Source organism: Protobothrops mucrosquamatus, unplaced genomic scaffold (assembly GCF_001527695.2).
Source record: "Protobothrops mucrosquamatus isolate PMUCROS unplaced genomic scaffold, P.Mucros_1.0 scaffold374, whole genome shotgun sequence".
In the NCBI taxonomy this organism is placed as follows: domain Eukaryota; kingdom Metazoa; phylum Chordata; class Lepidosauria; order Squamata; family Viperidae; genus Protobothrops; species Protobothrops mucrosquamatus.
This window is the reverse complement of record NW_015386706.1, coordinates 387,355-398,201: the sequence shown is the minus strand read 5'-3', so window position 1 is coordinate 398,201 and position 10,847 is coordinate 387,355. Positions and strand designations below refer to the sequence as shown.

General features: G+C 60.2%; 1 protein-coding gene across 1 annotated transcript in view; it reads right to left on the bottom strand.

Moving 5' to 3' along the window:
* KIAA1671 (KIAA1671 ortholog) overlaps positions 1 to 10,332 on the bottom strand; it is a 16,032-nt gene extending 5,700 nt beyond the window's left edge. The window contains exons 1-5 of the mRNA XM_029284103.1: positions 8,855 to 10,332; positions 8,268 to 8,361; positions 5,390 to 7,334; positions 4,166 to 4,226; positions 1,966 to 2,062 (exon numbers count right to left, since the gene is read on the bottom strand). Coding sequence (XP_029139936.1) covers positions 1,966 to 2,062; positions 4,166 to 4,226; positions 5,390 to 7,334; positions 8,268 to 8,361; positions 8,855 to 10,332 — 3,675 coding nt within the window. The remainder of the gene's footprint in view (positions 1 to 1,965; positions 2,063 to 4,165; positions 4,227 to 5,389; positions 7,335 to 8,267; positions 8,362 to 8,854) is intronic.
* Between the last annotated feature and the right edge of the window lie 515 nt (positions 10,333 to 10,847).

Below are 10,847 nucleotides of genomic sequence, written 5' to 3'. Positions count from 1 at the left end.
GCCCCGCCGGCCGCCCAGCCAGGAGATCGCGGGGAGGCGGCCGGACCCCCTGCGCCCCCCGCTCTCCGGGACGGCGCGGGCGAGATCGCCATGGCAACCACGGGAGGAACCGCGGCATCCGCCCCGCGACTCCGGCGCATCTCTCGGCCTGATGCCGCCGCCGCCGCCGCCGCCACGTCACGCGGCCCGGCCGCCCCGCATTAACCCTCTCCTGGAAGCCGCTCGCCCCCCCCTCAAGGGGCTCAGCCCTCTCCCGCGCCTGCCCGCTGCCCCCCCAGCCCCGACCCCGGAAGTAGGCTGGCCGATTCAGGGGGCCTCTGGATGCCTCTAAGCAGACCCCCGGGGCCCAAGCCGAAGGGGGGCGCTCTCCCACAGTGTGAGGGGGGGGCGGGGTCCCTGCTGCTGCAGCTGCCAGGCCCCCCTACAGTCAGACCAGCAGGGAGGGAGGGAGGGAGGGAAAGGCTGCTCCAAGGGAAAACATCTGGGGGGGGGGCAGCCATCTGGGCCAAGGGAGGGAAACTCCCTGAGTGCTTCCTTGCCCCCCTCCCTCCCTCCAGGGCGCTTCCCTTCCTCAACTATGGTGGCCCAGGCATCCCCCACCCCCCAACCGATGACTTCATCTGAGCCGGGTGGCCTTGACTGAGCCCTCTAAAAATAGCCCGGGGGGGGGGCAGGGAGGGAAAGCAGGTGTTTGGAAGCCCCCCCTCTCCCTGCCTCAACAGGACTGTACAATGCCCCCCCCCCTTCCTGGGTTTCCTGTTTATACCCCTGGCCTAAGGACAGGCTAACGCCATGATTAAAAATAACTTGCAGCTTCATTGATCTGAAATCTGACGGTGGAAAGTTCTTGCGAGGGATCTTCCTGTCCCCTGCTTGCTTAACAGCCCACCAGCCTTTGCGCAGAATCGCATCAGAGGCCAGCCTCTGGGAAGGCCACTGAGCTTTCAACTACAGCACCCCATAATCCTTTACCCTGACTGAGCTGGTTGGGGAAAATGGGAGTTGACACTCTCTGGCCCACCTGAAGCCCAAAGGCCCTCTCTTGCCCTTCGCCCCAGGAGGCATCATCCACGCAGCTGGGCTGAAGGGGGAAAGCAGCCCCTTCCCCACCCACCCAGACCCTCCCTGGTCCCAGCCCTTGTGTGGCTCAAGCGGAGCTCCTTGGAGGGCTGCGTGGGGCAGGGCCATTTGCAGAAGGGCAAGGAGATGCCAATCAAGTGCCCCCCTTCCCAGACCGCACCCACCTCCTGCTGAGGGGGTGCATGGCCAGTTGCAGGCGAGGGTACAGAGTGGGCAGGGGGAGTCAGAATGGACCTACCCTCCACTTTTCTCTGAAAGGGGGCAAGCAGCTCGGCCCCCAAAACCAAACAGGCTGAGCTGCCCAGAATAACGGCAGGGGCTCAGCTGCCCCCTCCAACCCGCTCACGGCCTGGGCCAAACGGTATCTACAAGGCTCGGTCATTTCCAGGTTGGGCCTTTCCCTCCGGGACACAAAACAGTCCCCCCCCCCATTTTTACCCAGCTTCTAAGGTCACGTCTGACACTGCCAGCAGCCTCTCCCAAGCAGCCCACGCCCACCTCCAGGAAGAAGGGCCCGGACCGGTTCCCAGCCCCAGCAGCCCTGCAGCTCCGGAAAGCCCAGAGTCAACATGCTGGAGGGTTGGCAAAGCGCCTTGGAAATCAGCTGCCCCTGGGCGCTTTGGGGGCAAGGCTGCTGCTACCGCCCTGGCGTGGCACGGCCCACAGGGGCCACTGGAGGCCCTTCAGAAAGGTCTCCTCCGGAGGGCCCAGAAAAACAGGAGGACGGAAGGGGAAAAGCGCAGTCAGCTTCACCCAGCCCAGCAGGGGGCACTGTGTGACCCGCTCTCCCCTTAGATGCCAGGGGGCCCAAGAGCCCCCCCTGCCAGGAAACTGAGTGCCCCCCTCCCCAAAGGGTCAGAAAGCAGGGGAAAGGCTCTTACTCACCCAGAGGCTGCACAGGGGTTTCCAGCAACTTGGGCAGTAATAAAACTCCATGTCCCGGGTCAGGCAGCCCCCCACCCTGTTCCTCTCAGCCAAGCCCCTGCAAGCGGGCCTGAATAATTTGGAGCTCAGCTCCCCAGGATGGAGGAGGCCACGGAGGGAGAGCAGCCCCGGGGGAGCGTGAGGACCAGGCAGCCCTTCGCTTGCTGCAAGGCCAAAGGGGGACCCATCCCCTCGTCTCCAAGCTCCCCAGGCACCCAACGGGTTGCTAAGTGGGAAGAGGCTGCAGCACAAGGTCAGCACCCTTGTTTGTGGCAAGTGACCTCATTTCCCCCTTCGGCTGCGAGAGGAGAGGAGAAAGGAGCTTAATGTTTCTGCTAAAGCCGCTTTTTAAAAATTAAATGGGAGGATAAAACCTTCCCAGGGCACGACGCACTCCCCTCATCTGACATGCAGAACCGACCGAGAACTTGCAAATTATTTATCAGCCTCTCTCAGATTGTCACCAGACGCTTCTTATCAACAGGGAGAGGCGGTGAGGAGGGGGGGGGACCCTGAATCTGCAGGACATGGGCCCACCAGGAAGATCTGCTTCTGTTATGCCTCCAAAGTGCCTCGCCCACTCTGCCCCTCCATCAAAGACCCTCTGGCTGAATTCCAGCTCCGGAGCAGAAGCTAATCATCGCAAGCCAGCCGAGAAGGGAAGGCAGCAGGACAACACGTTCGGCAGACGCACACACACACACACACACACACCCAGGTCACCCCTGCCAGGAAAGCAACTGGGAGGCCTTCATCTCCCGCACTCTGAACCCCGGGGGAGCCAAGGGCTTGGAGGTGGGAAGGAGACGGATTCGCCTGGAGGGAAGGGTCCCGCCACTGTTTGGGAGCCCTGAAGCCACGGCCGTTTGCAGGCCTTCCACAGAAGCGGCAGAGGAGCCGCTGCAAGGGGGATTCAGGGGGGAGCCTCGAAGCCCATGGCAATTCTCAGCCCAGCAGAGCTGAAGAGCTGAGCCCGGGGATCAAGGGTGGGGTCTTCCCACCCTCAACACGGCTGCAGGCCCCCGATAAACTCCATCTCTGGACAGCAAGGCTGCCATTGAGATTCCGCCCAAAGGGCTCCCGGTCCCCGAGCGAGCAGGACGTGGGTCCCCGTCCCTGGGCAAGAGGCGCACAAGTGCCCCCCCCCAGGCTCCCAGAGAGGAGGCCGCCTCAGAGGGAGACCCAGCTCCTCCCTCCCAGCCGAGGCGCCTCCCCACAGGACCCTCCCTCCTAGCTTACAGCAGGCAGGGAGGGGGGCTCAGCTCAGCGCAGGAGCCCCCCCCCATTTCCCCACTGCCGGAGGGTCACCTGGCTGGGATTGGGGCCCCCGTCTGGAAGTCAAGAGCTGCACCAGGAGCCCCACCCTGCCCCCGGGAGGCTTCCAGAAGGACTCCAGGGTCAGGTAAATCAGTGACTTTTATTGCAGATACGCAAACCTTCTAATCGGGCAGAAGAGGAAGAAGCCCTGCGGTTTCCCAGAACCTTCGTTTCCCATCACCCCACCCCGGGGGAGAGGGGGGGTTAACTGCCCCAGTCCCTCCCCACCCTGGCTTCTCTGGCAAGGGACACCTTTCTGCCCATTCCTCGGCCCTGGATTCTCAGCCTCCCAGGAAGGGACAGTCCGTGGCAGCCGCCACCGGCGCAGCAACACCCTCAAAGGCCAGGCCTGACCTCCAGCCACGGCTGGGGAGGGGAGCCCCTGTCCGCGTCCACCTCAGGGGCACCTTCCCTTCTCCGGGGGAGAACCCAAGCAAAAGTCCCAGGCCGACAGAAGGAAACGCCGAGGACAACCAAGGACGACACAAGCCCAGTTCCTCTATGAGGAAACACGGTTTCTTCAATAATCCACAACCAACCTGGTTCAAGCCAAATGCTAAGCCATAAACCACAATGACGGGTCTCGCCTCGCTGCTAAGCCACAGACAAGCAGAGCCTGGGAGGAGTGGACAGACATCCCGCCTCCCCCCACACACACACACACCACACCCTGGGGGTTCCTGCTCTGCTGGGGAATCGGCTGCGGGGTCACGTCCCACAAGGATCCCTCCGGCCGGTGGCTGAAGCATGGAGGGGCCAAAGGCCGTTTTCCTCCAGCTGTTCTGCCGAGTCCTGCTGAACCAAGGCGGAGACCCACCGTGGCCTGTTCCTTGGAAGGACCAACCGCTGACCCACGGCACCCCAGGGAGACCTCCGCAAACGGGCTGCTGGGCGCACATCCAGCCCTACAGATGCCCAGAAAAGGCTTGGCAGAGAGCTGAGGAGAGGCTGCAGCACTTACCCCTGACCAGTGGTCGGTCCTCCTCTCTTTATAGAAACTCTGACTCCGTCGCTGTGTAAGGAGGTACAGAGAGCGCTTGGTGGTTGTGGCATCATCACGGCCCACGGTGAGGCCTTCGTTCCCAAGGTCCTGTTAGGAGGAGACCCATCAGATGGAGAAGCCCCCCCCCCAAAAAAATCAGGCACTTGCTCAGGTCTTGACAGCCCTCCTTGTCCCTGGATGTCTCCAGGTGGGCTAATTTCAACTCCCAAGGGAGCCAGACCCCCCCACCCCACCCCACCCTCTCTGCCTCATTCTTCCCACTCGGAAACCCCTCACGTACCCTTGTCCCTCCGTGAGAGAAGCAGTCCCTCGGCGACGGGTCTCCCTTGCTCAGCCAGACCCCGGGCCTTTCAGGAGCGAACCTCGGGCAGACATGGGGCTGATCCAGCCTTGGTCCCGAAGGAAAGCTGGGCCTTGCTTGGCTCTGATGGTTTTTTTCAGAGGAGGAATGCTTCAGGTCCGGCATGGTGCCTGTCCCCAGGGATGCGGTGGAATTGCTCCGTTCCGTTCCAGTACGCTCTGCAGGAGAGCCCTTCTCCCAGACTCCGGCCTGGGGCTCAGCTTTCCACCCAGTCTTGCCACCCCAATCACTGCTGGGGCACCACCCGCCGGCAGGGGCCAGAACCGCCCACTTCTTTGGACTGGCTTCCTTCCACAAGGCTCCCAGGTCCCTACAGGCAGGGTGGGGGCCAGGAGTGGCATCTCTGGCACTCTGGGGGCCCCGCCCGGTGCCCTCTCCTTCCTCTCTGCCGACCAGAAAGGCCGCCTTGGTCCTTGGCCCGGGGGGCTCTGCAGACCAGGGCTTTGCCTTCTCTGTGTCTGGCCTGCCCCACTGAGGAGGGCTGCACTTCTCCTCTCTGGCCCTCTCCAGCGCATCGCTCTCAGGCACACGGCTGCCCTGGCCACTGCTGGCCCCGGTGCCTGGCCCTCTGCTGCCCAGGGAGTGCTCCCCCCTGCTCTTCTCTCTCTGGTCGGAGCTGCAGGGAAGGTTCCCCGGGAAATTGTGCCTGGGGGGCCATTTCTCCCAAGGAAAGAAGCTGCTCTCTCTCTGGCCCTCCCACTCACAAAGCTTCTGGGACTCTCCCCCATATTCTGCCATCAGCTCATCAATGTCGACCACTCTCGACCTGTAGTGGTCGGGGGCTTTCTCTCCCGCTCTGCCGAAATCGAGCGCACCGGATCTCTTCGGCTGGCTATCCTGCTGGAGGGGTGCCAGGTAAGGAGGAGACCTTGTCCCAGGACAGAAGGGCGGGTCAGCTCTGGCCAGACGCCCTTCCGCCGCCGCCGCCGCCTCCAGCTGTCTCTGCAGCAGCTCCTGCCCCTGGTCTCTGGCCTCGGTCAGTGGCTCCCGAGAAGCCCCCGTCACCGAACGGTCCGAGGCGGCGCCTCTTTCTCCCCTGTGCCAGCTAAGAGGCCTGCCTGGAGAGCTCCCTCCCTCCGAAAAGCACTCCCTGCGCTGGCCATTGGAGGGACCAGCTCTCCTGGAAGCACTCACAGGAGGAGCCACAGCCGCAGCTCTCCCAGGCTGGTTATTGATCTCCTCCTCCCCCGAGATTTGGCAGGTGACTGCGAAATACGTGGCCTTGGGCTCTGAAGGAGAGAGCGGCTTCTTTGGGCTGCTGGGAGAGGTGACCTCCGCCTGCCTGGGGCCTAGTCCACGGAGGGCCTGGGGGCTTCCCTTGGCAGCTGCACCATCCATCAGATGCAGGGCGTCGCTTCGGCTGGCTAGTTCGGCAGGGTCTTGAGGGGGCTCCCCCAGGCCCTCAGGCCTGGCAGCGCTGTGGGGCAGAGTCTTCCTTCGCCACCGGTCTGAACCTTTGGGGGCAGAAACGTTACGGAAGCTGCTCGTCCACCTCACTTCGATGCCGGCTCCTCGCAACTCCTTCCCTTCCGCCGTGCCCTCCCACTGTTCTTGGGCTCCGTATCCGGCCAAGCGCAGCTTCTGTCCTTCAGAGCCCTGAGGGGGCTTCAGGTCCAGGCCGAAGAGGAGCCCTGGGCAGCTGCCACTTTGCAGGGGACTCGTCTTCTGACCTTCGCAGCCATCGGCCCCGGGCACCCTGGCTCCAGCCCTCCGCGGGACGCGATCCCTCAAACCGGCTGGAGCAAGCCACCTCTCCTTTTCGGTCTCCAGCCATGGTGCAAAGTTGCCGTCCTCCTTCGTCCTGAAGGACGCTGCCTTCTCAGAGGCCGGCTGCTGTCCGACCCGATTTCTGTCTGGCCCGGTTCCTTCTCCGGGGAAAGCACCCTGGCTCCCAAAGGCAGGGAGGTCCTTCAACGGGCCGGTTTCCGGGGCAGGAGCCTCGCTCCAGCCTTCGCTCCTGCCATATCCACTGGCTCTCCGGTTCTCCTTCAAAGGCCTCTGGCGGCGCAGAGTGACGGCCTTCCCTCCGGAGATGGCGGCCACCGCCTCGCTCTGGGCCCTCTCCCCCACGGTCTGCAGGACCTCGTACCTGGGCTCGATCCTCTGGGCCAGCAGGGAATCCTCCATGCCCTTTGAAGCACTTTGCTCATCCTTCTCCCTCGGGGGCTCTTCAGCCCACAGTGGAGAGCCTTCGTCCTCGGTGAAAGGTCTGGGAACTTTGGATCCTCCGGCCCCCCCTGAAGCATTGCCCGACTGGCCATCTCCCAGCATTCTCTCCGTCCCCGATTCCTGGCCACGGGAGGGCGAGTCTCCAAAGGGCGCCATCAGTGACAGCAAGGCCGGTTCAGGGCCAAGCTGGCTGGTCACCACGCTGTGTCTCTGCACGTGATGTTCAAACATGGTGGCTCTGACTGTTTTAGGGCCGGCATCTTCAGTGGAAGAACTGGAGAACGTTCTTGCTTTGGGGCTGAGGACCAAGCCGGGGTCTTTCCCAGGCGAAGAAGCGTTTGGCCTGCCTTTGGCAAGGGTGCCCTCTCTCTTGGGGGGACCCTCTATGGACGGTGTTTTTGCCAGCAGCAGGGGCTTCCAGGGACTGCCAGCCATGCCGGCTTCTCCAACATCTTTTCCACCCGCAGGCAGCGTCTCGTCCTGAAACAAGCAGAAATACGCAGGTATTAAGAAGGCGTTTGGGGGCCCTCTTAATTGGTATCTGACAGATCAGGTCTCTCTCTCTTTTTTTTTTTTTTGCAGTCAGAGTTGAAAGCGTTCAGGAACACAGTGTTAAAACACCTCGGTCTTTTTCTTTAAATAGTTCCTAGCAGTATATAATTCTTTTTTTAATGCAGAAAAGAATACAAAGGACGTTATACTCCACCATCCACCCAGTAACGTGGATGGGTATTTGCCCCTTAATTTAAACGATGTCTTTAAATTTCAGGCACTGGCTCTCCAAAAGAACGGTCCATCTCATCAAAACAAACTTTGTTAAGAGACTGCAGCTTTGCAAAAATGTATAGATCATGGCAAATGTTTATTAAACTGGCTATACAAGCAGAACTACCACAACCTGCTACACACACATATACACACCTACACTTTCACTTGTACAGAATACAGCCAGTTAACCAGCATAACCCTTTGACAGGTCAATGAATCATGTCTAAGAACCTTCCAGAAAGGGCTGGAAGACAAAAGTCATGTGGCCATCAGGCTACTTAGAAAGGCTGAAAAAAGGTGTGACGCTTTCTTTAATCTTGGGGCACTTCCATTCCCATAGTCCACATGCTGGCTGAGGGATTATGGGAGTTGAACCCTAAGCTTGGGAAGACTGGCATAACAACAAGAATGTGATCTAATTCATTGGTAAAAGGGACAAACCCACAGTTTATTAGGATCCTGGAGAGGGGCTTAAAGCACATGTTGCTAAGGAAAAAAAAGCCATGATTTTCTGGGCTATCCCAAAAGGCATCAGCCCTTAAGGATTCCTGCCGTGCTTAAAGGGCCCATTTCCTGCAGAGCCATACAAGCCCTGTCTAGGTTTCTCTTTGAGGGAAGAAATGGATTTTGGGTTTTCCCCCTTACCTCTGGAGCGCCTTGTGTTTCACCAGCAGGCTTCCTGTTCCATTCAGGCTGCCTCTTGGGCTTCAGCTCACTTGCAGTCACGGGGCCAGAAAACCTGTTTGCAAAGATTCCACACCATTAAAGAGGAAAAAACACAGAAGAACCACAGGCCTTTGTGCAATTTCTCCCCCCCCCCCAACCTTTGCAGCTGAAATGCAGTCAGCTATACTTTTCAGACGCGTACAAAATCTTAGCGCTGGCCTCCCCCAAAGGCCACTGGGAAAGGATTCCTCCCTCCTGGAATTGGCCTGCCCACATGTCAACAAGACTCCCTTGAGCCCTCTTTTTTTCATTGTTCAGATGCAGACAGAGCTGATAAAATTATCCATAAGTTTTATTATTTATTTATTATTTAAATTTATATACCGCCCTATCTCCCTTACGGGACTCAGGGCAGTGAACAAGTTTCAACCTTACTGGACCCCCCCCCCCATTTTACTGCTTCTAGGTTTTATTCTTTTTCGCATTACAGATTCCTCCTTCACGGGGCCATTATTAGCTTCCAAGCCCAGAGGATGCTTTCCTGGAATGCTGCATCTTACACTTACATCTTTGTCAAATCTGTGGAAAGAGGCCGTGAGCGGAAGGAGGCACGCAGGCTTCCTGCCTTGAGGCCCGCATTCTCTGCCGTCAGCACTTTAATCCTCTGCTGGATGTTCAGCATCCGGAGCTCCTGTCCGGGGCTGCCGCAGAGGGACTCGCTCGGGCTGGGAGCCCAAGGCTTGGCTGATGGGTCCAGGAGAGGGACAGTCTTTTTACCGCAGCCTCTGTGCTTGCCACCCAAGGCGTCGGTGTTCCTTAAGCCGGCCCCCTGGGGACTGACCTCTCCCCATTCCCCCAAAGGCTGGCCTGTGCTAGCGCTGTGCTGCCCCACACTGGGCTCCCCCTGGCTTCCGAGCCCCCAGGGCACCTTCTTCTCCTTTCTGGAGTTCTGCCCCGAGTCTTCCGGGACAGCCTGGCCCGGGGGAGCTGCTCCAGCTGCAGCTGAGGACAAACAGCTTTGGGGAGACTCAGGCAGCTGGCTGGCACTTTTCACTCCCGGGGCAGCCCCCCTTAAGCCGGCTGCTGCGCTCCTCGCTCCTGCGGCCTCCAGGGCCCGGTCGCCGGCTGCCAGAAAGCTCGTCTCTCTCCTTTCAGCCAGACAAGGCTTCTTCTGCCAGGAGACCTCCTGGGATGCAAATCTGCCTGTGAGATCGGTGGAGAGCGGCCTCGGCTTTGGGGTCCCTGGGCCGGAAGCAGCCGCCGGAGGAGTCGATTGCGTCTGTTCCTGCCAGGATTCCCGAAAGCCAGCCGAGGCCGCTGGTCTCCCTCCTGCCTGGGAATGCGTCTCAGCGGCCAGAGTTGGACACTGCTGTGGCTCAACACTGCTAGCTGAACCCCTGGGGGCCCCCGCAATGGCCTCCTTCCAGTGAGGGGCCCAAGAGACCGGCTTGGGGTCCGTGGAGAGGGAGGGCTGCCTTCGGGCCCACTTCTCTGACTGGGAGCGTAGCAGCTGCCCCTCCTGGGCCTTGGACCCTCCCTCCTCGGGCCTCCCCTGCGCAGGGCTTCTGCTTTCAAAGAGGATGACGGTGTTTGCCTGAGGACTCAGGCAGAAGGGCAGGTGGGCGACCGGCTCCCTGGGGGGTTGGCTTTCCATTGATTTTTGATCCAGCAGCGGTGGTACATTTCCAGTTGATCCCCTGGGAGCGTCTTCAAAGATCTGGGCAAAGGTGGGGGACTTTGGTGTACTGCTGCTGGGCTTGAGTGCCGGGATGGGCGGTTTCACCGTAGCAAACGTGTCGGTAGACGCCTCCCGGGAAAACGGCCTGGGGGTCCAAGGCGGCCTGGACGCAGTGGAGGGCATGGTGGCGGGACCCACGGGATTCCCCAGCTTGTTCCTGCCCTCCAGGATGAGCGGGGCCAGAGAACTGGGGCTGGTGTCAGACAGCGGGCTGATGAAGGAGTGCCGGAAGGCGGCCTCGTTCCTTGGCTCGCTTATGCCGGCCAGGGAGGTCAGGGCAGAGCCGAATTCGACTTGTGTGGCCATTGCTCTCCTTAAGCGCCTCACGGAATTGGGACGGCGAGGGTCCTGCCAGAAGGAGCACCCTGCGAAAAATGGAAACATCAGGCATTAACATGATGCTGAGCGGCTGTTCATATTCCCACAGAAATGTTCCAAACTGCAGCTGTTTTCAGGCCCACAAAAAAGATTTCCAGCAGGCTTCTGGATCTCTGCTCTCCCCACAAGGCACCTGCAGGGATCCTCGCCCCATTCTGCCGATTTCCTCCGGAGTCCCAACACACGGACACAGGCATGTGAACGCACACGCTCCCTCATCATCACAACATTCCCGCAGATGCATTTTATGCAATTAGCCTCCCAACACCAACCGGGTTCCCTTCCCAACAGGCCCTTTTCACACAACCTGAGTGTCCTGACCCGTTTCACAAGGATTCCACTTGGGAAGGGAGCTGACTCCAGGGAGGATCATTCTGAAGCAGACCTCCTCAAGGGATCCACAAAAACAGCTGGAGAGACAAAGAGCCTCAAGGGTTCAGGGA